The sequence below is a fragment of the Heloderma suspectum genome, chromosome 5 (assembly GCF_057233095.1).
Source record: "Heloderma suspectum isolate Gila_16-S chromosome 5, 16-S_ref, whole genome shotgun sequence".
Classification (NCBI taxonomy): domain Eukaryota; kingdom Metazoa; phylum Chordata; class Lepidosauria; order Squamata; family Helodermatidae; genus Heloderma; species Heloderma suspectum.
Genome location: NC_139462.1, coordinates 65,002,712 through 65,030,253, shown reverse-complemented (window position 1 = coordinate 65,030,253; position 27,542 = coordinate 65,002,712). Strand labels below are relative to the sequence as shown.

The 27,542-nt window shown below is 40.2% G+C and overlaps 1 protein-coding gene across 5 annotated transcripts in view; it reads left to right on the top strand.

Moving 5' to 3' along the window:
- The window catches only part of LRBA (LPS responsive beige-like anchor protein), a 518,402-nt gene that overhangs the window by 34,921 nt on the left and 455,939 nt on the right, over positions 1–27,542 (top strand). For all 5 annotated transcript variants that reach the window (XM_084856247.1, XM_084856246.1, XM_084856243.1 and 2 more), the window contains exons 3-11: positions 17,999–18,230; positions 18,369–18,469; positions 18,906–19,001; positions 22,087–22,208; positions 22,328–22,454; positions 23,183–23,302; positions 24,281–24,427; positions 25,702–25,899; positions 26,346–26,479. In XM_084856247.1, coding sequence (XP_084712373.1) covers positions 17,999–18,230; positions 18,369–18,469; positions 18,906–19,001; positions 22,087–22,208; positions 22,328–22,454; positions 23,183–23,302; positions 24,281–24,427; positions 25,702–25,899; positions 26,346–26,479 — 1,277 coding nt within the window. The remainder of the gene's footprint in view (positions 1–17,998; positions 18,231–18,368; positions 18,470–18,905; positions 19,002–22,086; positions 22,209–22,327; positions 22,455–23,182; positions 23,303–24,280; positions 24,428–25,701; positions 25,900–26,345; positions 26,480–27,542) is intronic.

The following is a 27,542-nucleotide window of genomic DNA, read 5'->3' as shown; positions in this document are numbered from 1 at the left end:
TTGAGGAGAACAAGGAAGGAGCATTCGCCCCTATCCAGAGCCCTCCTCATATCATCCACCAAGGCGACCAAGGCTGTTTCTGTCCCATGCCCAGGCCTGAAGCCTGACAGAAATGGATCTTGATAATCGGCTTCTTCCAAATGTGCCTTCAACTGCATCGCCACCACCCGCTCAATCACCTTGCCCAAAAATGGCAGATTGGAGACTGGGCGAAAGTTGTTCAGAACCTGTGGATCCAAGGAGGGCTTCTTTAAGAGTGGTCTTATCACTGCCTCCTTGAGGGCTGATGGAATCACTCCCTCCTCAAGGGAGGTGTTCACCACTGCCCAGATCCCCTCACCCAATCTCTCTCTGCAGCCCATAATGAGCCAAGATGGGCAAGGAGCAAGTAAGCAGGTAGTCGGCCTTTCAGATGAAAGCACTTGTCCACTTCATCAGAAGGAAGAAGCTGGAACCGATCCCACAAAACTGGTTTGCCACAGACTGCCTCTTGCTCACTAACTGTATCCACAGCGCACGGAGTAACACTCCTAATCTGATCAATTTTATCCACAAAGTGCCTTGCCAAGGCCTCACAGGAGGCCTTAGAATGCTCCAGCGGTTCCGGAGCCACTGGACTGACCAGGCTCCCGACCACTTGGAACAGCCCCCTGGGACAGCACTCTGTGGACGCGATGGAGGCAGCATAATATTCCTCTTTTGCTGCCTTCGCCGCCACATGATAGGCTGAAGATACAGCTCTAGCCTGTGTCTGATCATCTTTGGAGCGAGACTTCTGCCACCAGCGCTCTAGCCGTCTCACCTCCTGTTTCAGAGCTCATAACTGCGGATTGAACCATGGTGCAGCCCGAGCCCTGTTCAGGGGGAGAGGGCGTTTCAGAGCCACCCGATCTAATGCCCCAATGATTGCGGCATTCCAGCCACCCATCAGGGTCTCGACTGAGTGGTCATTGGCGTGCTCCAGAGAGTCCCCAAGCACATTCAGGAATACATTTGGATCCATAAGTTGCCTGGGGCAGGCCATTTTAATGGGTCCTCCACCCCTGCGGAGGGGTTGTGGAACCGAGAAGTCCACCGTCACCAGATAGTGATCTGACCATGACAAGGGGGTGGTGGATATACCCCCAACTTCCAGATCACTCCCCGCTTCTCCAGAAACAAACACAAGGTCTAGTGCATGACCGGCTACATGGGTGGGCCCAGTTGGAATAGGGTGCAGCTCCCAGGAAGCCATGGTCTCCATGAAGTCCCAAGGTGCTCCTTTGAGGATGGCCTCTGAATGTACGATGACGTCCCCCAACACCAATAAATTAGGGGACTGCACACGCACATCAGAGACCACCTCAAGCACCTCGTCCAGGGAGTCAGTCGTGCAGTGGGGTGGGCGGTTCACAAACAGAATCCCCAGACTGCCCTTCGGGCCCAACCTCCAGTACATGCACTCAGCAACCTTGGTCTCCCAGAGAGGGGGTCTGGTGAAGACCAAGGACTCTCAGTAGTTAACAGCCATTCCCCCTTCCCGATCCCCAGCCCTCGGCTGCTGTGCATATGAAAATCCAGCTGGACACATGGCCGCAAGAGTTGGAGCAGCAGCTTCAGCCAGTCAGGTCTCCATAAAATGTGCCAGGTCTGCAGCCTCATCCAGGATCATGTCATGGGTGAGGGATGTTTTCTGGGTAACAGACCTGGCATTGCAGAGCAGCAAACGAAAGCCAGAAGATGGAGTCATGCCTCCTCCAGCCATCCTTTGGCTCTGGACAGGCCCGGAACAGGGGACAGATATTACGCATCTCTCCCTTGTTCCCCTTACCTGGCATGGCCTGCCCCTAGCGCTCCACCAGCGCCTGCCGCCCAGCCTCGGTACGTTCTGGCTCCCAACACTCCCCCCACTGCCTCCATCAGGTGGACACATGCCCCCTCGCTCCCGCCTATCAGGCAGGCTACCCACCCTAAAAACACAACAAAATCCCCCCAAAACCCACCCCACCAACAATTAAAAAAAAAAAGTGTTGCAATGTAACCTAAGGCTACTGTGCTGCCTCTTGATTCAGAATTATTAAATTTTACATTTCCTTTCCTGTGGTGTGCCATCTTTTATTTTGCACTTAGTGGAGTACTTTCCACTGAACAGTCTGCTGTTAGTGGCGTGTCCTTAATCTTGCCTCTGGTCGTGCGTTAATGTTAGAACAGTATGCTAAATTAAGCTATGTTCCTGTGGTGTAATCCTGCTTAGAAATTAAAAAAAACAACCCAGTAATAACCATTACTGTGTCCTTTACGGATTAAGCAGACTTGTTTTATATAGGAAACAAGGTCTGGCAAGTGTGCTTGGGATGTCGCTGTTCTTAATTTTTAAATATTACAGCTACAGTTTTTCCTAACAATGTTTTTTTTCCTCCTGTAAAAACAAAATTAAAACAAATGTTAAGTTCTAACCAAAACAAACCAAATCCCAACATGCACCTTTGAGAATTCATTTTGTATAATTGGCTGTTAGCAGTATGCAGATAACACACCGTTCTTTATGTCCTCACTGTTGGAGTCCTGAACCGTTGTTGTTGTTCAGTCGTTAAGTTGTGTCCGACTCTTCGTGACCCCATGGACCATAGCATGCCAGGCCTTCCTGTCCTCCGCTCTTTCCCGCAGCAGTCTGAGGTTATTCATGGGCTGGATTGTGGCAAACAAGTTTGAATCTCCATAGCTTCAGAGTGGTCCTGGATGCCCAGGTGGCAGCCATGACCAGGAGAGTTTTTTTCTCAGCTTTGGCTGGTTTGTTGTTGGAGAGAGTAGGACTGGACACAGTCATGTATGCCACAATTACAACTTGACTGGATTACTGTAGCATGCTTTACGTGGGGCTGCCCTTGAAGACTTTTAAGAAATTTCAGCTGGTGCAGAAATGCTGCTATGAGTTCTGACCAGTGCTAGGATTGGGGACCATGTTACTCCCATTGAGTACCAATGGGAGTAACATGGTCCCCAACTGTACCAGCTACACTGGTACTGGCCCATTTCTGAGCACAACGTAAGGTTTTGCTGTTACGTTTTAAGCCTTAAATGACTTAGGATCACAATACCTAAAGGGCTGCCTTCATATGAATCTGCCCGTTCTCTGAGATCACCCAAGACCCTGCTGTGCATCCATTTTGCTGTTATATAGTGCAAAATGTATTAAGCATCACACAAACCTGCTTTATTCTATTTATTTAATTTATGAAAATTGTGCGTTGAAATCTGAGCCACCCAATATTGGTTATTTACAACTGTATTTCAATAAGGTAATTAAAATCAGCAGTATATCTTAAAAAATAAGCAAACCTAGGCAAACTGTCTTTTCTCCAGTTAGCTATAAGTAACCACACACACACATGTTCTGTCTTAATTCCCTGCAAGATATTTGGATAACAAATGCATGAAATTTAAATAAGTATGCAGTAAAATACATGTCTGTTTCCTAGTAAATAGCATCTGATTGGGTGGCATTGTACAAAAACACGTTAGGAAACCACACATGTCTACACAGAGTTACTGATGTCTCATATGGTAATAAAATGTCAATAGTAAAGAATACAGGCTAGTAAACGAGTTGAAGAGTTGGCATTCTAATAATGGTGTTTAATATTTTTGAGATCATGAAGCAGCGGATTGTGACACTTCCAATTCAGTTATATAGATACATGTGAAGCAGACCTGAGCAACTTGTCACCCACAAAACCGAATGCAACCTACTGTGAGATAAGCATTTGTGGTGACGAGTGTATATGGTCCTTCACGGTTTCATTTAAGTCTGTCTTCCTATCACTTCTCGGTGTGCAGGACTTTCACGACATTGATAAGGAGAAAGATGCAGTAGTGTCTTGAGTAGTGTATTGATGGAAGGGGTGATACTAAGCATAGGAACTATGTATCACTACATAGCTGAGAAGTCCCTGCTCAATTATTGTATTGTGTGCCAGTTGTTGTCATGCACCTTGCAGAAATAGGCATCTTGCGTACATGGTTTTTGAAAGCCTGGAATGTTGAAGCATACGCAGAGATAAGAAGATAGTGGCACTTCATTCACAATAGAGAACAGGATGGTTCAACAATGACTGAAAGAAGCCATTGCTATAAATGGGCAACCCTCACTACAAACATTATAGAAGGAAAAATGTGTTGTGATAAGTCTTATCTGAGAAACCAAGATAAGGGGAAACTTGCAGTAGGAATATGCATTTCTTCAAAAAAGAAAAAGGAAAAAATGAAGTTTTAAAAGTAATTCTATCATTAGTTCACTATTTACAATAGAATGACATTTTTAATCATAAAACTGTATCTTAACATGATACAACTAAGATAAGCACTTCTGATTTGTTGTACCTTGAATTTTCTGATGATCAGTAAAATCACTTCAGTTAGTCTGCAGCTAGACTTTGTATATAAGCTTGAGAATATTCTTATTTCTGTTTAATAGTATTTTTGAGGGTTAGTTTAGGTAAACATGTAGTTGTTTCCCCCTTAGAAAAGTTGCTAAAAGAAAAGATTGCCGTAGTTGTTTTGAGATGATATCTACTGTTTGCTTTTGAACTTTTTTTTGTTATAGGGATGTCTTCAGCTTTCATTGCCGTTGATTTCTATGGGCTTCTTTTTGCTATATTTTCTTTTCTGCATTATTAGGCTGATAATGAAATGTTGAGAATAGTCCTGTAAATTGACATAGGTGTATTAACAAATAGCTATCATATATCCCTAGAGTGAGTTGAATAGTAAGGAAAAGAAAATGAGCAATATGGTAGTTTTTTGCTATTTGACTTCTGTATTACATAGAGTTGAAATTTAGAGTAAATGCAACTTGAACTGACTTTCTAGTAGATGTCATACAGTGATGGATTTCTGATTTTGAAAATATGTCACAACCATAAATCAGTAGTTTGCCAAGATTGCACTAGCAAGCTATTAAAGAACATGGCAGTATTTACTATAGGTAAATGCAAATTTTAAAGGAGCCTCTGTGTCACGGTTTAGGTGATTTATTGGCTTTCAGTGCTCATGTATGAATCTATGATGTAATGGATTTTGGAAAACTCATTTCCTATAGAAAGACACATACTTTGCATATGACTTTAAGCTAGAATTTTGCCTTTATGTACTTATGTCTGGATTAAACTAAGGTTAAAAGTTGGTTATTTTCTAAGAGCTGATTTTACACATAGAGCAGTTAAAGATAGAAATTTGAATACAAGGATAATGAATTTGTTTTTATATTTCAATGTAATGTTGGATTTTAAGCCTAGAATTGCCTCAAATTAAGGTAGGTGTGATTTTGGGCTCAGTTCTGTAAGTGATATATGAACATTTGGATGTTAATATTCCAGTGATCAATGCAAATATTACTGCATCAGCAACCTCAACAGAGACAATAAAGTGTGGTTATGTCCCAATGTTAATTGTAAAAGTTTAGCATTATGTGTTGAGTTCAACACTGATATTGTGCTGTATCAAGTTGTTTGCTTCTTGTCCTTTTCTGCAGTATTGGATAGCCTGGCTGATTTCTAGTTATTGATCAATAACTTTACAGAAAAAGTAGTGGTCAAATTCTCAAGCTTTGTAATGAAATTTAGTACAAGATTTATTTGCTTGTTCTCCATCTGTCATGAAATGATGTAAGAGTTGGGCCTCATAATGAGTGAGGTGTCATGGATTATACACAACTATTTTTAAGACACCCTAGAAATTCTCAAGAGAAAATTGAACCTTCTTTTCCCCCATATGCAGATTTTTCAGTATAACTCAGTTGATCAGGAATAAAGATGCTTGTGTTATGATCTTGTTTACATGTGCAGTGTGCACATGAAAACGAATGTAAGTTTAAAAACCCAGTTACACTTCCTGTCTTCCTGTGTGGCTGTCCACCAATGTTCTTGTACAGCCGTTCAGTTATAGCGTTAAGTTTGTATTTATGATATGGAGTGTAAGTTCCTCTATGTTTAGTTTTGCATTTATGCAGCAGAGGGATTTGTTTCATCATCAATTTATTCCAGAGTTGGAAAGCAATATTTTTAGAAACTGGAGTGGAAAACCATCCACCGTGATAGGTCCTATTTTGCTTATTGTGGCATGTTTTTTGATTAGAGATATAAAATTTCCAGAAATTTTAAAGCCATGGAAAATACTGTTTTTTTTTCCAGTTTTTTTTTCCTGGGGGAAAAATGGAAATTTGGGAGGAAATGGAAAAATAAGCAATGCTCCCCCCCCCTTTTTAGCACTCCTTACAGATCAAAAGCCACCTTGTTGCTTTAGTACAACCTTTCCTAACTGGGTGCTCTCCAGATATTTTGGACTTCAGCTCCTGGACTATCAGACACAGGCAGGATGGCCAGTCTGCAGGAATGCTGGGCATTGTAGTCCAAAACATCTGTAGGGCACCCGGTTGAGGAAGGCTGCTTGAGGAACATAGAGCAGCCTTTTGTGTTCCTAAAGTTATATATTGTTACATTTGAAAATGAAAAAGTAAGCTCAGTTAGTAAATTATAATTACTGTCTGAATAAATGATACTTTAAAATTTTAATATACCAAACATGAATAAGTTTATGAGCAAACCAAGTTATACATAAAATATTTTAGGTTCCTAGTTTATGTCTAACCAGAGAGAACTTCAGCAAGCAGTCCCTGAAACATCTGAATCATCCTAGAAGACAGAAGGAGCAGGAAGAACTGAAGGCAGAGGAAGACAAGCCTAGAAACACAGGGCTCTGTAGAACAGAACCCGAACTGTCAAGAATGTATGTTTTCTTCGATATTATGATATGGAGACTCTATTCACATTCTGGAAAACTGAGCATAATTTGGACCATGCCAAAATGTTTCAGTAAAAGATACATAGGATCTATAATCGTAATAAGAAATGGAAGAAATTAACTATGCTGAAAATCTTACAGAGAGGATTAAATTTTTCCCCCATGGCTTCATTTTACATCTCTAGTCCTCCTCTAGAAGTCTTTACATTACATAGTTTTTAGAAATCATTTGGGGGTGGAGGAATAAAGGCTTCATAACAATATATGAATAACTTGCCTTAAATTCTAAAAGAAACTATTTCATAATCCAAAGCTATTTAGTTTTTCGTAAAAAACCAAAAACAGTCTTTGGAAAAAAAGTAGGGGGAACTCTCCCCCACCCCCCCCAAATTTTTCAGGGTTTTTCCTCCAGGCCTTCATATCTCTATATCTGATACTCTTGGTGTCCCTCTTTTAAAACTCTTAGGGTGCAAGCCTATGCATTTTTAGACAGAAAAACGTCCTACAACTCCCAGCATGCCCCAGACAACCATGGCTGGTTGGGGCATGCTGGGAGTTGTAGGATTTTTTTCTGTCTAAACAGGCATAGGATTGCACCTTTAATTTATCATTTATCTGAATGACACAGCTTCAGTTAATAGGGGAAAAGGTTATAATGGAGATTCCCTGGTGTGGATTTTAAGATATGTGAGTGGAACTCTCTTCATGTAGCAGGGAATTCATACTGCCTCTTCTGTACTGCAGCCCGATGCACCTTCTGAAAAGCTGCTCTTAAAGATCACTGTGTGATATGGGCATGTGGGGGAATCAATGGGCTTTGGGGTGCTGCCTTCCACTCATGCAGTAACACCTATCTTTAATCCAACTTCCACATAGGTGGGTGTGTTAACCTGTTATAGCAAAACCAACAGTGTCTTGTGGTGTCTTAAAAACTAACACATTTATTATGACAAACTTTTTGGGCCAGAGTCCACTTCATCAGATGCCTGTTTTGTGTTTAAAACATATAACACCAAGCCATGATTTGACACTGCATGAACGAACACTGTCTCACACTCCCTCCCCTTCTTGTGCTTGTATGTTCTGATTTCCCTTCTTCTTTCTGTGTTTAAGCTTGAACATAGTTTGGTCTTATAGCTGAACTGGAAAAACTGATTTTGCAAACCGTAGAGTCCTTACAAATTAGGTTTGCCCATTTTCATTGTATGGAAAACTGGTTTGTCAGTAAATTGTAAATGAGAGAAGAAATGGTAAAGCATGATGGAGGGAAGGAATCTTGAGGGAGAGAGGGAGGGAGAAAATCATGCTAAGCTACTGTCAGAGATGAGTCCCAGTGCACTGAGATGTCTGACAGCCCCGACTCCTGAAACAGAGTTGGAGCAGCCAAATCAGAGACTGGGGGAGGAGCCCTCCCTAGTGAGCCAAGATGCTGGGAGAGATTCCTCAGAAGACCTTGACAGACTAATGGCCCAGACTGAGTCACTGCCCCCTCCCTCCACCGTCAGAACTCAAGTTTCTGAAGGGAAGGAGGAAGAGGGGTATGTCACAAAGCCAAGTGGGAAAAGTTAGGGGCAGGGCTCAGAAGCTTTGCCAGGATAGCCACCCTTGGAAACCAACCTAGGAGGGAGGGGCATCACTGCAAAGCAAGTCTGGCTGTGAGAGGTGCACCCCAAAACTGTAGGCAACTTCTTTACCCCCCCCCCCCAGTTTGTCTCCTCTAATTAGGAATCTCAGATTAGTGTTTTAGGGGCCTGAGGCAGTCTGAGAGTTTCCTGGAATCTACATTTGTAAAGAGGCCAGTTCCTAGCAAGATAAAGTAGTGACAGCCTGAAGCTTTGTCTCCTTGTGGTGTTGATTGCGAAGGGGGAAGGACTATCCACACATGACAGCTACTTTGAAAATAAGCCACCATAGGTTCGCTTGCTGACTCGAGCGACAGTCAGGCATTCTGCGGCTTGTTGTGGCTTGTTTCCCCTCTCAGTCCTCCTGCTAGCTCCTGGCATGTATCCCAAGGGCCTTTGCGGCAGAACTCCTCATTTCCTCAGTCCCTACATCAGCACCCTTTCTGCAATTGGACCACTGGGGTTGCCAGCTCCTAATGGAAATCCCCCCCCACACACACACACACACTGCATCAGATCAGCAAATGAAATTAATTTGCTGAGCACTTATGAACATGGTAACACATTCTCAACCTTTTATTTTTTTTTGTTTTTCAAAAGTCCTGTGCAAGAGCACAAGACCACGTGTCTGCTATTGAGCCCAGCATACCAATATCCTACTTTTGTCAATATCCTTGTCAATTTCATCCTCCCATTTAGGGCTTCCCTTGCTAGTGATCACCCTTTTTTAAAGGCTGCTTCATGTACTATTGAAATAATAACACCCACCCCTAAAGTTCCTTCTCTCATGGAGCTGCCAACCGCTTTCAGCTCCCCCTTTGTGCTTGTTGCCTCCCTACACTGGTCTCTGTTGTTAGCTGTGAGATATACATATGGGTTACAGAGCAGTGAGGCAGATTGTTAAAAATATGCAGATTTCATGGCAGAGCAGTCAACGCTGAGGAGGAAATCACACAAATTTCATGGCAGAGCAGTGAGGCAGCAGATCTCTAAAAATATGCAAATTTCATGGCAGAGCAGTAAAGCTGAGGGGAAAGTTACCATAATTTCAGGGCAGGGCAGTGAGGCAGATCACTAAAAAATGCGAATTTCATGGCAGAGGGGAAATCAGGCAAATTTTCTAGCAGCAGACTTTCCCAATGGTGCACTTGCACAAGAGTGAAAAAAATAATATTGAACAAGAGGGTTGCAAATGTGTTCAGGGCACTCTCCAGTGTCATTTCTTCTTGATGTATAGGAGCACGAGCTGGAGGGCACTGACAAGGGATGAGGGAAGATGGTGGTGGCACTAGCAAGATCACGAGAGTGGCAGGGTTTTTCACCACTCTTGCTGAGCACCTCAGTAGCTGTTTCCAACAAGCCACACTGAAGCCGCTGCACTGGGTTTCGATGTCATGACAATCCACCCTGAAAATAAGCCACCCTGAACAACGCAACAACAAGCCACGGGTTCTTGGGGGGTGGGTGGGTTGTTCATTAAAAAAAACATACCACCCTGTGGAAACTGCAAAAGGTTCGAACACCACAACAACCCATGGGTGATGACCCAAGCTGGGTTGTCATGCCATGCGCACCAGGTTAATGTGATGACTTGGTTCATTTGCATACTCCCAATCCATAGTTTGCCTTTCAAGTCTAAATCAAACCAGGAAGAAAATATTAGTCTGCGTATCACTTTTTTGTTTTTAACTGCAAACTACTGCTGGTTATCAGCTAGAGTTGTACATATAACTTTGGATAAGACTCCAAACAGCCTGCAGTATGTGACTAGATTTTCAGAATAATTAGTAAGGTTATATTTACCAATAACAGTCAACTTTCAGAGACTGACATTTATCGTAGTATGTGTCTGTATGTAGATACCATATACTCTGAAATGCTTGTCATCTTCCTACATTTAAACCTGACATGAGAGACCAGCTGACTCTCAGATATATCTTGTAGTTACAGACCTATCATGTGTATAGCAATACACAATCCTCAGTACCAAACAGCCTTACACAACCTTGTTTGTTCTAGTTTCAAGGTGAAGTTTGACAGTGTGCATTACTCGCACCTGTGTAAAAGTATTTTGGGAAGTTTTGTATTTAGAAAATCATTATGTATATTTTATTAAAGTCAAGCAAAAGTCTCTAGAATGTCACCTGGTAGCTCTTCAAAAACATTTTTTTAAACAATGTATGTTTCGTTTTGCTTCTGGATACATTGCTTGATAATTGAACACTGTGTATGCATTGAAGGAAAGTAAGACACAAATGCTGTTGTTTCTCAATTTTCCTTCCTGGAACTGTAATACTAAAGGCAACTAAATGGGTATTCTTATGCCTATTTACAAAATGGCATTACTTGAGAATGAGCATGCTGATTCTCCTAATCATGATTTTAATGGAATGTACTTCCAAATCAGTATATGTGGAATGACAGTTTCAAGCCATCCTTTAGGCTCACAACAAATGAACCAAATGGTGTTGTATTAATGTGCCATAAAAGAAAATGTCTGTGGTCTCTTTTGAAATCACATGACTGGTATTTTATTATGCAGATAGTAATGGACTCTTTCTCTTGGCTAATTCTGGAAAACATTAAAATAATTTTTCACAGATACCATATTAAGTGTAGAAAAAACAGTACATTGGATGCTAAAGATGTTGGAGGGGGTAGAATTAAGATTGAGATCTGTAATCCACAAATGTCAACTACAAAAGGTTGTCATTGCTTCTTCCAGATATTGATATATTTATGACTTACTTAAATTTACAAATGGCCAAAGCAAATATTAAAATGAAATGTAAAACTTATGAAGATGTATTTGAATGCTTCAAATGTGTTGCTTTAAAATCATTGCTGTATGCTTTCACATTATACCACAATCTAGAGAGAGAAAATATTATGTCACCCAGTGGGTTGTTATAAAGATTGTTTATGAAGTTGAGCCTAAGACTTAAAATACATTGAATTGGGGAGTTCTGAAAAATGAACTGCATGACACGGGAGACCAAATCATGCTAAAGTGCAGGGAAAGACTATACATCAGTTCAAAGGCTACATTATTCAAAAAATACAACCATAAAAAAGGTAATAAGATTACATTCTCACACTTCATGGCTAGTAAGGTGCATTAGGCTGCTCAGATATTCATAACTTACTGTGACATTTCATGAGATTACATTTTGCTGTGCACAGCCATTACTGCAGCTCCGATAATAACTAGCCAGCGTACGGACCTGGATTATGTGGTCCCTGTCTTTGCCAGCAAATTTGTGTCTTGAAGGTTGATCAGCTTCAAATTGCCATTAGAAAGGGTTAATGTGACATACCGTAGATGTGTGCACTTATGTGCATCTATAATATGTTTGCATATTAACAGTATATCAAATTCACTACAAATTGCATGTAACTGTTTCCCATATTTTCTTAAAGTAATTTCATAAAACAGTTAAATGAGAGAGATTTAAACCTAGTGTCTGGTCTTTAGGAATGTACTACTTCTAATGGTTAGTGAATTATTTGTGTTTTGCAGATTAGATAGGAAAACTAATATGTCAACTTCTTGGATGGGTGGTTACTGACAATGGTACATGTAGCCAAAAGTGAAAGATGTGTGGCAGAGAATTGAGGTGAAGGTGAGGTCACTTTAGTTAACAGCAAAATGTATGGCCATAAGGTGTTGGCATGGTAGTTGATGGTCAGTTAGAACAAAATGCATTAACTAATAGAAATAAACTTTAAAAAGCTAGTGAGCCTGGGATATTTTTCTAATAACTTTACATTGAGCTTGGCATTAGCACAAAAGTTGACTAATTCAACCATTGGTTCATAACCATAAATTCATATGTCATTTGATTCTACAATAGTTGCTTTCAAGATGTTGGCAGGGTTTTTTTGCATTTGAGCATGCCTTTCTTTTGAACGAAGTGCTTGACTGCTACTGATGCCTATATCGAACTGTAAGGGCTAGCCAGAAATCTTGGGTTACTTGGTTATCACTTGTGGCAGATGATATATCAGCCAGGAAGTTGCTCTCTGATCCTGGCATTACAACGGGAGATAGCAAACATAGTCCCTTTAGATTTAGTGTGAGCCCTCCTAGGATTTATAGGTTAAAAATAACCTTAAATTGTGGCTGAAAGCAGTTACGTGATCCTAGTGGCCATCTCTGCTAGGAAACCTGCACCACCACCAGCTTTAAAACACACTAGGTCAAAGAAGCCTGAGAACCATATTCCATTTCCATTGACTTGCAAGCAGTCCTCCATCACCACAAACACAGAGACTGGAGAAAGACCTTTTTCACAAGCTGTTATCTGTGTAATTCTTCCTTCTTGAGATAAGGGTAAAAAAAATAAATAAACAGATATATTTTTAAAGTAGTATTTTTTATCTGTTTCCCTTATTTGTATATTCTCTTTAGAAATCTGATACACTCACTATAGCTTTCTAATCTTGAGGTGTTTGACATCGTTGTTGATTTATGTTAAGAATGCTGAAAAACATGCTTCCCAACTTATATATTTCTCTTCAACACTTCAGACCTTGAATAATGAGTGGGAGCTGCTAGGATTCATGGAAAAGCAAGGAAGAGTGACTGTTTGGGTGAATCTTATATCCGCCTGAATATATTTCTTAATGAAAAATCTGATCTGATCAGTTTCTGCTTCCACTAACCTCCTATACCCAGTGGGTGTCATTCATTGAATTAAATAGAGCCCTGGTGTGAAAACCCCTATCATCAGACTAGCTAGCAGGTTGCCTCAGGACTGAGACACAATTCATCCTCATCAGTTTAAGGAAAAGCAAATGCCATATTAAGGAACATAGCTAAGCAAGCCAGGAGTATGGGTGCAAGGGCAATTATGGATTGGAGACAGTTGGTAGAATTGGTCAGTGGAAACAGGTTAAGGGATCTAATGCATAGGAAGCCAAGTTGCAACCATAGTTCGTCTTCGTCATCCGTGTGCAGTTCCACATATGGGTTTTGTGCCTGAGCAGAGCTCCATTCCAGAAACTTCTATAGTTAGTCTAGAGTTTTAGTGGGAACCCCACTCTCCTTTTCCAAGCACATGTGCTGGGGCATGGCTCCTGCCTTCCCACTCAATTCTCTTCTCACCACCGCAGCAGTAACTTCAGGGAACTTTGTGGGGGAAAGAAAAACACTCACAAACCAGTTTGGGTTTTTTTCGACCCTTTTTGTTAGTTAGTTCTCTTTTTCTGTCTTGTCCATCTTTTACTGTCAGTTTGCTTTTTTATTTGCTGTTGACACTTCAGTCATTTGCCTTTGGGGTGGCCCTCCTGGGCCTGAGCCTTACAGACTGCTTTCCCCCGTGAGTGCTTTTCTTGGAGAAGCAAGTTACCACCATCAGACACTTGTGATCTCTGTCTCCTTTGGGACAGAGTCACGTGTATGAATCCTGTGTAAGCATTACCTCACATTTGCTAGGGCAAGCCAGATGAAACAGGGCCTTACAGCTTCCTGCTCTCCTGCAAGAAAAGACACTTCAGGTAGCAGACTTTGGTAAAGTTGATCAAATTCGCCAATGTTGCCTATGAGATTGCTGCAACACTTGTTTATCTGGAATTTCTCCAACATTCTCCTTGCCTCCAGGAACAGAATAATCACTGAAGTGGTGGATACATCTTCACCACTTGCTTTAAAGGTTCAGCTTCTCCCCACCGGTCCCTCCAGTCACTGTGATGACTGATGCATCGCAATGGGGTTGGGGAGCACACATGAAGGCGTCCATATCATCATTCTACTATAGTTCACTGCACTTGCTTTGTGCTTTGCACTAACAGGTTCATTACAGGTTGTGATAGTCAGATGAAACTGGAGAACATCCAAAATAACCCATTGGAAAAAAGAAACAAAGTCTCAAGATGTAGAGAAAAAATTATAGTTTTATTCTTTGAAGTAGCCCAATGTGTTTTGGCGCTGCACCATATATTTTGGACCACCTTCAGTGGTTAATTTTTTTAAAAAATGGCCTGCAGATATCTCTGAAAAGATATGTCTCCACGACAAATCCAGTCACATGATTTATCTTGGAGACATATCTTTCAGAGATCTCTGCAGGCATTTTTTTTTTCAGTTTTAACCCCTGAAGAAGGCCCAAAATATATGGTGCAGGACTGAAATGCGTTGGGCTACTTTGAGGAATAAAACTATATGTATACTTTCTACATCGTAACAGGTTGTCACAGACAACATAGCCATTCTTTACTACTTAAACAAGGGGAATGAGGTCTCACACCTTGCTATGCCCTAGTATTGAAATGTTGGGGGGGGGGGTGTCCTGCACAGAGTGATGTTTATCACCATTCATCTTGTAGGGAAAGCAATGTCTTGGCAGACCTGCTGAGCTGTGTCACCCAGTGTTCCCATGAATAATCACTAGTGACATGGGCAGTGAGTCTGCTGTACTGTCAGGGAATCCTCTTGGTGGATGTCCTCACCACAGATGAGAATAGGTGATGCAGACTATATTGCAGTAGAACAGGGGTGGAGCAGGATAGAACCATTCCATATGTTCCTCCCCAATCCCACTTCTCACGTTGAGAGTCACTATGATTGCTCAGGACTGAGGACATTACATAATTCTTAACTCTTGGTGGACCAGACAGCCATGGGTCGCAATGCTGATGCACTTCTCAAGGTCCTTCAAGTGACCTGTATATTGTCCACCCAGGCATTCTACAAAGCAAAGTGAAATATTGTTGTGATGCTTGCTGCAGGGTCACCTGAAAGACCTTCGCGATAGTGCTAGAGAAAGGTTCTGCTGCCTGATGAGCCGTGCTATCAGGCTGAGGTTATAGAAGTCCAGATGAAGGTCTGCTTTTCCCCATTCAGTAGTAAAATTTCATTCCATTTATTACATTTCTATACTGCCCAATAGCCAAAGCTGTCTGGGAGGTTCACAGCATCCTAAAACATATAATAAACCCTTTAACATTTATAAATTTTAAACAGCTTAAAAACAAGTTAAAACAATTGACAATAAAACTACCAGGACCTGATAAAAAAACTAAAATGCCCCATCATGTGCTGTCAAATGCCTGGGCGCAGAGGAAAATCTTAACCTGGCATTGGAACAGTGACAGTGTTGGCAACAGGGGGACCTTACTGGGGAGAGTATTCCACAGTTGGGGCCACCACCGAGAAGGCCCCCTCCCTTGTTGCCACCTTCAGAGCCTCCCTCAGAGGATGCACTTGGAGGAGGGCCTTGGATGTTGATTGTGGTATCCGGGCAGGTTCATATTGGGAGAGGCGCTCTGTCAGGTGTTGCGTTGCTGGTCTGTATAAGGCTTATAGGTCAAGACCAGCACCTTGAATTGGGCTTGGAGACATAAAGGCTGCCAGTGCAATTGGGACAGAATCGGTGTTACATACTCAGACCTTCTGGTCCCTGCTATAAATCTGGCCACTGCATTTTGCAAATGCTGCAGCTTCCAAACCATCTTCAAGGGCAGCCCCATATGGAGTGCCTTGCAGTAATATAACTTGGAGCTTGGAGATTACTGGAGTATACACTACTGAAGCCAGGCTATCCCTGTAAAGATAGGGGTATAGCTGGGCCACCAGCTGAAGCTGGTAGAAGGCACTCTGTGCTGCTGAAGCCATCTAAGCCTTAAGTGTCGGTGATGATTCCAGGTGAATCCCCAAGCTATGAACTTACAACCCCATCCAGAACAGGCTGAACACCCTCCATCCAGTCAGAAGAACAACCCACTAATGGTGTCTCATTCTTATCTGGATTGAGTTTCAGTTCAGAAGCCCTCAATACTTCATGAAAGGTCTGTTTAACCTGTATACACACATGCTGTCTCACCATCCACCTCTTCTTGAAGTATGTCTGTTTTTGCACAGCTAACAAAGTCTGTCTTTGAGCCACCTGCCACATGCTCTCTTCAGCTTCTGTCCTGAAAGGTCTTATTTCTGTTGGCAATTGTTTCTGCCTGTAGAGCGAGAGAGTTCTGCACACTTTGGCATGACCCACCATTCCTGCTCCTGCATAGGGAGAAAGAGGTCCTGAGGCTAGACATTTCTTTTCTCCCAAAAGTGCAGTCCCCATTTTGCCTTAGCTAGGACATTCACCTCCTGATTTTCCTCCCTAATTCCACTAGAATTCTCCTTCCATGCCTTGGGTGTTTGTTCCTATGGTGTTCTATCTGAACTGGGTACTTAAGACAGACTGCAAAGCTTTCTCTCTGCTATGAGGGTCCCTAGAAGGTACAGGCAGTCTCTGCACAGTGCTTATCTTGCTGGACTGCCTCCACTGTCTGTGTATGCTGCCAGCTGACAAAGCTCCCAGTACCACAGCGATCTGAGCTCACTGCTTTAGAGCTGTTGCAGCATCTACAATATTCATCTGTCACTATTGGTTAGATATCCAGGCCCAGGCTGGTGCTTCCTTAGGACAGCCATGCTCAGCTCATTGGCTTCTTAACACCGGTCCTTCATCCACTAAGTAAGCTTGCTTCTCTAACCATGTGTGGGACTGCACAAAGGCCATGAAGAAGAAAGACAGATTGCTTACATGTAACTGTACTTCTTTGAGTGGTCATTTGTACAGTCACACAACCCACTGTCATACCCTGCTGCAGGTGCTTTTATGCCTGCGTTTCCTCTTAGCTTTTGTTTTCATAGCTGCTGTGTTGAATTGAGCAGGAATCACACTACTTGAGCATGTTATGGGTGTGTGTGTGTGAGGATAGGGTTCCTGTCTAGTCTAGTTATAGAAGTTTCTGGAATGGAGCTCTGCACAGGCGCAGATATGACCACTGAAAGGATTACAGTTACAGGAAAGAGCCTGTCTTTCTCTGTCAAGAGCAATGTACTGTGCAGCCCTATGTATGTTTACTTGCTCAGTGGGACTTGCTCTCAGGTAAGTGTGCATAGGATTACAGTCTTAGTCATTTTTATGTCTCATTGAAATCAGCAGGACAAGTTAAGTTGTGGATAGAGTAAGTAGTTTGTCCTATCCATTTAACTGGAACTTTAGTGTGATTACCTTTCTTTGGTTGGGAGCATAGTGTCCAGGACAGAAACTACAATTCTTAAATGCACTTAATTGGGAGTAAGTCCTAGTGAACTCAGTAGGGCTTATTTCTGAGTATATACGTATACGTTCGTACTATGAGGGACTAGCATGGGTTAGTAATATATTTAATCTTTGGAAATAAATTGGTAAGAAGAACGCCAACTATAAATATGTTGCAAAATCCTAGGAAAAAAATAAAACAACCAGGATCATAACTTTTATTTCTTATTTCAACATGGGCTTCTTACATACATTGATACCTGTTGGTAGATTGTTAAAGTGAAATGTACTGGTTCAGGTAGCAATCCTATACACACTTACCTGGAAATAAGTGCCATTGAGCTCAGTAGGACTTACTTCTGAGTAGGCATGTGTGGAGTTGTATTGTTAGCTAGTTAGTTAATCAATTGTCCAGTCTAATCTAAACTTTCTAGTAGTGTCCGCTCATATCCTTAGCATGTAGCCTCCAAGGAAGAGGTGCCCCTATTGAATATTGTAAACTTTAAATAGATAATTCTTGTAGAGAGAAAAAAAATACTAATATTTGTTCTTTTTAAATTGAAGCTTGTAGGAGGTCACTTTGATCTGGAAATGAATTTTATTATACAAGAAGGAGAGAGTATTACTTGCATGGTGGACTTGTTGGATAAGTGTGATGTCACTTGCCAGGCTGAGGTATGGAGTATGTTTACAGCCATCCTGAAGAAGAGTATACGAAATCTCCAAATTTGCACAGAAGTGGGTCTCATTGAGCACGTACTTCAGAGGATTGATAAGACTGACAATATGATTGCAGGTATGACTTCTTAAATGGCCCTTGGATAGGAAGTAACTCTGGTAGGGTTTAATTGAAACAAACTTTTTCATTAACTGTTTTCATTGGTAAAATAAAATGTTGGGCATTAATATAAGTCTTATAACTCACTTCCCTTAGATCTCCTAGTTGATATGCTGGGAGTATTAGCAAGCTACAGTGTGACAGTCCGGGAGTTAAAGCTGTACTTCAGCAAACTTCAAGGAGACAAAGGAAAATGGGTAAGTATTGCTCTGCGTTTGGCAAAAGCTAATTTTGATTTCATTGAAAGGGATTTCATCATCTTCTTGCACAAATGCATGAACTGATTTTAAGGTTAATAGAAAGATTTGAACCTAGAAGGAGACTATATAGAAAGTTGTAACCAGGTGGTAATAACCCAGCGAATGGATGTCTGTCTTGTATTATTGTCATATGATGCATTGTAGATAATGTTAACCTTTGCCACTATCTCTGAGCTGACGTAGTGTTGAGCTCTAAACATCCCAGACTGTTGATAGGATATATGTGACCATCTATGCATAATAGCATTATTGTAATGTGTAAATCTGTGGAAGTGTTAGAAGTCTAAAAATTCATAATCATGTTCAATCACCTTTACTGGGTTTTGTATTAAAATACTAAATTAGCTTACATGAGAAATCATTCTTTGAATAGCCACCACATGCTGGGAAGCTGTTGTCTGTATTAAAACATATGCCTCAGAAGTATGGACCTGATGCCTTCTTCAACTTTCCAGGAAAAAGTGCTGCAGTAAGTAGATTTCTCCATTAAGTTTCTATGCCTTTTGTTTTCATGTATATCTTTTGGTGGTTTCATTTGGGTTCTTTTATTCTGCAAACAAATATAATAGTTCAGTGAAAACATAATGCAAATCTCTCCCCCTGTGCCTACTTTGGAAATAGGAATCAATGCTCATGTGCAGGGAATGGCAAATTAAAAATGTTCTTCATAAACCTCTTCATAGTTATGTAACATTGTTTCTCCATTATGATGATTTGCTAATACCAAACTGCTGATGCACAAAACGCCCATTAAGGCAGGGGTGGGAAATCTTGGTTATGCACGATAGGTGGCAGGTCAGGTGTGCATGTCAGTGTGCACTTCAAATGGTGAAGACTGTGTCCCCACGTGCCATTTTCCTCATTTAAGAGTGCTAGCCTATCTAGATAGGCAGCTGCCTCCAAACTTGGAGGTGACCACCTATCCAAAGCAGGGCAGGAGAAGCACGGAGGGGATTGTTCCCTCCACACTTCTCCTGCCCTGCTTTTTCGGCTAGACAGCTGATTGCAGCTGTCTAGCCGCAGGAGGGCAGAGCAGGGGAGGAGGCTGCTGTATGACACATAGGATGTGTCGTACAGGCAGCTACACTCTCCATTCTCAGAATGCCCCCAGCCACACCCCTTTCCGGCTGCTCCATGCTCCTCTTGCGAGCACGGAGGATGGGGCTTCTTCACGCTGCCTCAGAGGCAGCGCAGAATTGCGGGGAGGTCGGTTCTCCGGGAACCGACCTCAGAGCATGGGCTCCGAGGTCGGTTCCTGGAAAACACCATATCCTATGCCTGTCTAGCTGCTGTCTAGCAGCCGTAGGATTGCTCCCTAAATTGTCCTCCGGACAGCCCACCAAACAGCTTTTGACGAGCTGTGCGGAGCACAATTGTACTGGGAAAGGGGGCACACAAAGAGAGTCCTCCTCCCCGCACAATTGCAGCAGAAGCAGTGGTTTTCAAGGGCCGCAGGTTGTCCATATGTGCAGCAAGTGCAGCTATGCATTAACTGATCAAAACCTGGTTTGGAGTGCATTAAAGATTAGTCGTCACTGATTTAAAAATCATGGCTTGCGGAAACTTTATGGCTGGTTCACCTGATTAAATAAACTCAATTTTCAAGCACTATTCCCAGTAAAGGTTGCTCTGAAAACACTTAATGCATAGGAAATTTGATTGCAATGTTCCATCCATAGGTGAAAATAAATTATTAGACGTTAGGATTTTATATTCCCTAAGCAAACTGAGCTGCATATTATAGAGGATCTATTAAAAATAACCTGACTTGCCTGCTTCGTTATAACACGGTGGGGTAGGGTACATGTTCTAATTATCAATGCTGGACCTGATTCCATTGTCCTGGGTTTCTTTAATCTTCAGAATGAGATTATTGTACTGCACTAACTCCTGTGTGTCTGCTGGTTTTGCCACCTCCTTATGCTTCTTAGTAACATGGCATGCCCAAAATAACTTTGATTTGGTGAGCAATATTTTTTCCTAACTCAGGAAAAAAAAAGTGGGCAAATTCCCACAATTTCTAGTGGAAATTGCCAGGTTGCTCCACTCCAGCTGTTATTACAAATTGTAGGTGCGTGTTTTGCTCTGGAATACAGGCAATGACTTCTGTGTGTGGTTTGCCAGGTTGCTATAGTGGTTCTACGCTCCTGCCCCCCTTTGATGCTTACAGGCACACCCTTAATTAAGAACTTATTATGGGTTTCCTTTATAAAAAGGTTTTGGACCTGCTGAAAAAAATTATATAATATTTCTATATAATATTTACTATGATGGTATTTATCGTGCTGGACTATTAATTACTTCATGGTTTTTTAAATAGTAACCAAAGTGACAGTTTCTTACACTGAAGTGTTTATACAAAAGTAAAAGCAAATATTTCTTTAGTAATATAAAATATTATATTACTTAGTTTTATCTGTTGGGTTTTATGGACTGACTTGGATAACTTTTTTCTGTGCATCACATTGAAATAAATGAATAAAAAGACAAAATGTTGCAATATCAAAATACAGACATATAGATGTACATTTCAGTGTTTGATAGATACATAAATAAAATATCAAAAAATGAATCTTACTAAGGATGATATTAATCCTTATCATTAATTAATGATATATAATATCATTAATTAATGATATATAATCATTAATTAATGATTATATTAATGAATAATGTTCATTAAAACGTATTATAGTGAAATACTTCAAGGAATGCTCTATCAACCATACAAGCTGATTACTGATAGATCCCCTCTGGAAGGATTTATGACATGTGTTTGGTCAGGAATAGCTGCAGAGTTTAGTAATGTCATGAGGAGTCCTGCTGACACTCAGTTCTTTGATGTTTTTGTTCGTTGATATTGATCACCTGGACAGCGTCTTTGACCATAAGATTACAGAAATCTCTGTTGAAAATTACACAGAAAGTCTCTGAAATGCAACAGGGAAGCAAATGGTAACTGCAATGCAATGTTACATATTTGGACAAAGAACAAATGCCCATGAAAATAGTAGTTTTGATTATACCTAAATATAAGTTAAACATTTCTTGGCTAAAGTAGAACTTGCACAATGTTGATGTTTAGCTTAAGGATTTATATTTTTCCCTTAATAATGGCAAAGGCCTGCCTTCATTTTAATGTCTGTGCTGTTTGTCAGAATAAAATAAGAAATCATTTGCAATAAGTCTTTAGACAAAAGAAGAGTTCAGTAAAATGTAGGTTATTAAGAAATAGAGCTTTAGACTGCAATCCTCTCCACACTTACCTGGCAGTAAATACCACTAAATTCTGAGTAGACAGGCATAGGATTGTACTGTTAGTTATTTTCAAAATATTGGGTATAATATACTTTATTTATTATGTTTCTATGTGATCATTTTAGATTGTTTTAACAAATGCGAAAGAAGAGCTTAAAATGGGAGCGAGATTTGAATGTGAAGAGGCAAATTTTAGTATCAAATCCACTCCACCTTAATGGTGTAAATTCTTCATTTTGCATACTTTCTGATCCTACACCCAAATGACTTGCTTTATATTAACTTCATTTTTCTAGGCAATTGCTTTACCTCCTATAGCCAAGTGGCCCTACCAGAATGGATTTACCTTTCATACTTGGTTAAGAATGGACCCTGTAAATAATATCAATGTAGACAAGGATAAGCCTTACTTATATTGGTATGTATGTATTATTTTATACATGTCCTGGAATTTGTTTCATCTATGCTTTATAAGATGGCTTTCACCACTAAATGTGAATAAACTGTAAATCTAATAATTTTAAATACATTTTTCAGTTTTCGAACAAGCAAAGGACTCGGTTATTCTGCTCATTTTGTTGGTGGCTGTTTGGTTATAACCTCAATTAAATCAAAAGGAAAAGGCTTTCAGCACTGTGTGAAATTTGATTTCAAGCCACAAAAGGTGAGTTCGAAGGAGCTATCCTTGAACATGTCCAGTTAATGAAAGTAAATGCATGCTAATAGGTATTTTTGTTGTAGTCTCTGCTCTGTAGTACTTAGTAGCCAGTGGCTCTGGTGGTAGTAGGATGACATTTGTTGCATGATCTATGCATTCTGGCTTTTTTTAAAAAAACAGAAAAGATCCTGGCATCTGAATTTAGTTTGTAGTTTAAAAGAAAAGACAGTATTTTCTAGGTCCAGCAAAAAAAAAAAAAAAAGTTGCCTACAAGTAATCATGCAGGTTCTGGTTTTCTTGTCACTTGTCCTGGTCATTTTTTCATAAGGTGACCTTCCTGTGTCTTTTTATAGAGAGTGTTTTAGTTGAAAGGGATACTCAGCTTTACTCCTCAGTTGATTAAATCTGGGATTTGGCAAGTTAGGAAAAACTCTAGATTTCAAGGAGTATTCCTCATAGTAAATACCAACAACACAGCTAGACAGACTGGTGAAAATATTTATGATTAGAGTACTTCCCACTTCCCCTGCCCAAATCAGGGGAATATTTGTTCAGATATGTTAGTTTAGTTTATCAGGATTGTTTGGGTATATTAGTTTGATTTATAGTTGTTATATTTTAATCGTTTTGGTGCCAATATTTCTGCTTATTCTAAATGCCGCACAATTTTCAACATGCTAAAAAAAATTACAGTAATTTAAATTTAATCTAACTCATCTGCATTTCTTATGTAGTGGTACATGGTTACTATAGTGCATATCTATAACCGCTGGAAGAACAGTGAGCTCAGATGTTATGTGAATGGGGAACTGGCATCTTATGGAGAGATAACATGGTTTGTCAATACCAGTGATGTAAGTAACTTGCTACACAAAATGGTTCAAAATTCTGCCTGTATCCTCATTGCCCCTTTCTCGCTTGTTGCTTATGTTGAGATTGAATTGTTGAGGTGAGAATAAAAAAATGGGTAAGTGGGAATGAAAAATACCCTTTACTACTCCCTTAACCTTTCCGATTATGACTGTTGCAGAGTGGCTAGTGTTTTAAGGGTAATTAACCTGCCTTAAAGGATGGAGTATGAGCCCTAAGTTAGCAAGTGAATGAGCTACCATTCTTTGGTCGCAGTGACTAAAGTGGGTTAGTTATGTATTCAGTAAATATGTATTGAAGATATGGAAAAGATACAGAGGGCGGTTCTAAGGAACTAGGTGGTGAGTAACTACTCTATGTTGGACAGATCTCAAACCTGTGCCCTTATAACAACTGAAGCACAGAATCTGTGGTATGACATATCCCAGTGTTATATTGGGGTTTAAACACATGAAGCTTCCGTATATCAAGTTGGGGCATTGGTCTGACTATCCCAGTGCAGTCAACTGCAACTGGCAGCAGCAGTCCAAGGCCTCTTTTATTTCCTTGCCCAACCCTTCTACCTTAAACAGAAATGGTAGTGATTGAAAGTGGGACCATCTTCATGCAAAATATTAGCTCTACCACTGACCAATAGACTTTCTCTATCTCACTGTTAAAAAAAACAGTTAATCACGGTCAAATAGAATTTTGTATTTCCTTAGTCCAAAAGTAAGTGAATCCTAGATGCGTACATGGAGTGTAATAGGTACAGGGAACTTCTCCATTCTCTTATGTACAAGGTTTCCACATACATAGATTATAGAACCTTGTCTGACATTAAAGGAATGTGTACCTTCTCTACTACAGAGTTCCATGTGTGTGTGCGCGCATGCGCGCGCGCTCCAAAGCCATACATTCGATTGGGATTTGTTAACATTGAACCCATTTTTATTATTTAAATATTTTGTTTTCTTTCCTAGACATTTGACAAATGTTTCCTGGGCTCCTCGGAAACAGCAGATGCCAATCGAGTGTTTTGTGGCCAGATGACAGCAGTTTATCTTTTCAGTGAGGCCCTCAATGCTGCTCAGATTTTTGCCATTTATCAACTTGGTCTGGGATACAAGGTATGTAGTCTTAACAGGATATTAAGGTATGTCTGTATTTCGCTGGAGTTAACAAAAATCTAAATTTTGTGGTGGGTTCCTTTCAAAAAGATTATGACACTCTTATGAAAGCTATGTGCATATTTTTTCTGTTGAATACATGCAGAATATCTAACTAAACTGCAAAATGGAAATGGAAATAGAAAAAGAGTGCTTAATTTTAAAAGCAGTATAAAAATGGTGCTTGGGAGAATATTTAATATTTTTTGGATGCAATACCAGAATGCAACCAATATATGTATAGTTCTGATTTCTAATTGCATTTGTACAATCAAACACTTGACTAAATATTTTCAGCAATAAAATAAAGTGTAAGAGAAAAGAGGATAAAAATGGCAGCAATGATTTATTAATCCTTTGTGTAATTATATTATACTGTAAATATTAGACACATTGGATTTGGTTTCTAAGGATTGTTCACATATTCTAGAATATCTTCTGATACACAATTGCTTTTCAACAATTGATTTACTCCAAAGATTCAGATCCTGTGTTGTGAACAATATGACAGCCAGTTTGTATGTAATTCAGCTAAGCCATGGTTAAGCATTACGAGAAAGAGCTATAAGGAATTGCAAGGAGGAGATCTAAAGCTTCCATTTTAGGTTAACCACAAATTAGTGTGCCATCCAAACCCTAAACTCGGATTAATCTTAACTATGGGTTATTCAAATAAGCTAGCTTCATAACCCACATTTTGAAGTTGGCTTGTTTCAACAAAACATAGTGAAAATGGTCAGGTTCGAGCAATGTGACATGTTCCGTTTAATCTAAAACATAAGTGAAAACTTCCAGTTCCTCTTTGCGGCTGCGTTGGAGGAGGAGAGGAGAGTGCGGGACCCCAAAGCTTGTTGTAGGTCATCATTATAGCATTACATGTGAACCAGCTGCGAGTGTTCCAACCACTGTTACAAATACAAGCAAGCATGTTTTCTTCTAGAGTGTGGCAATGAAACCATCCTACCAAAAGATACTTCCTTCTCCTTCTCCCCAAATCCTTATGTGCTTACTGTTTCTAAAAAGTAAACCCTGTTTAAGACATGTGTCTAGAGAATTAAAAGAATGTCTCTTCTCTTCACTGCTCTTGTATGACAGATACATCAGTGATCACTAACTTTGAAAATACATCTCAAACCTCTGTGGTTGTCTTGAAGTATTTGGCTGCACATGAAAAATTTATTTCCAATTGCATTCTAACTGAAGATGCTAATTAAAAAAATGTGTTTCCATTCTAGGGAACTTTTAAATTCAAGGGAGAAAGTGATCTCTTCCTTGCTGATCATCACAAACTCTTACTGTATGATGGGAAACTTTCGAATGCTATTGCCTTTACGTACAATCCAAGGGCTACAGATGCACAGCTCTGTCTAGAATCATCACCCAAGGAAAACTCTTCTATCTTTGTACATTCACCACATGCCCTCATGCTACAGGTATTTTGGCATGCCTATTTTCAAGTTCAAGTGGATGGGGATTTCCTTTGTTTTCTTTCCCCTGGATACTTTTGTGTTCTGCTTTGACTGTGAGTCCTTTGTAAGACTTGGGGCCCATCTGTTTTGTTTAGATTTATAGCTTGATCCATCCCCAAATGTAGTTGTTTTGTGGAGTGCAGTTATATGCTCTCTGACTTTTCTTTTTTTCTTAAACTAAATAGGCCAAGTGCTTTTAAAGCCTGATAGATTTTCCATTCCTACAATTATTTAAACTGCCTTTCCTTGAAGCTTCTTGTAATAACACATGTTCATGCTCCCTCATATTCTGTGTCATGTCAACAAGGTTACAATATAATTTGTACATATTCTATTGAAGCATTTAGGGCACATTAGGAATGCTTAAAAGCAATATTCATGTATAATTTGTTCAAACTTGGCATTAACAGGATGTAAAGGCAGTCGTAACCCATTCTATCCAAAGTGCAATGCATTCAATTGGAGGAGTGCAGGTGCTTTTCCCTCTGTTTGCACAGCTGGACTATAGGCAATATTCATTGGATCAACCTGACACAACTGTTTGGTAAGAAGTTTTTATTCGCTCTTCAAATTCCCAATATGTTTTTGTGTGTCCAAATGCTAGAGAAATTAGTATTCTCCAGCACTAAAGTATTCTTAAGCCTGATCTTTCAGGAAGACTGAGTAGCAACTGTGAACATGCTAAGATGGGAAGTATTTATCTAGATAAATAAAGTAAGCTGAAGATCAGATGTGCATTAAATGATGGACATGCACATCTAAATATAGCCAAGGTGAAGATGTCGTGAGAGCCAGTTTAGCTTTATGGGAAAAAAAATTATCTCCAAATAATGCAATTATATTGCAGCATTGGAGACATTATTTATACTTTCAAGGTTAGATCATGTTAAATCTCTTGTGCAGAGAAGACCTTGAGATGAAGTCAAGATTACTGGCACCAGGTCTTCTACACAAATGTGTACATCATTCAGGAGCAATGTAATTTATGGTGGTGGTGGTGGGGGGGGAGATATGGAAAATCTCTTTCTCAGGGATGAATTCCTTCCTGTCAAAAGTGTGTGTGAGGTTATTTTTTACAGAGCTGCTGGTTCTAACCAAGGAGAGTTTATCTTCCTGGCCCAGTGCTTGATCAGTGAAAGATGTCTTGTATATCCAAACTACTTCAACTTCACTATGGGACTGTCAAAAACAAAGGCTAGAGGTTTTCAGACAACTAATGATGATGTTCTGTAGTATGGGCTATAAAAGTGACTCTATTATAGCATGTTTTTAATACTGAAGCATTCTATAGCAATTGCCACTTCTAGCTATTTTAGCAAAAACATTTTAAGGAAAAGGTATTAGGAATCTGGAGTGTAGCACTCAAACTTCCTTTAAAAAACACAGCAATGCAAATCCCTTGCCCTGGCCTTCCCTCTATACTTCCATTGCCAATTTATGGTTTGTGTTTCTGATTCTCCACTTCTACTGTAGCTTCTGAACCAAGATGCGTGGGTTTCTTAAGACTCCTGATGTCAGTAAAAGTATGAGTCGTTGTTCAGATATTATAAATCAAGGAGGTAATTGGAAGTGCGTGGGAAATTTTGTGCTGTGTTTCCCACTTTCTG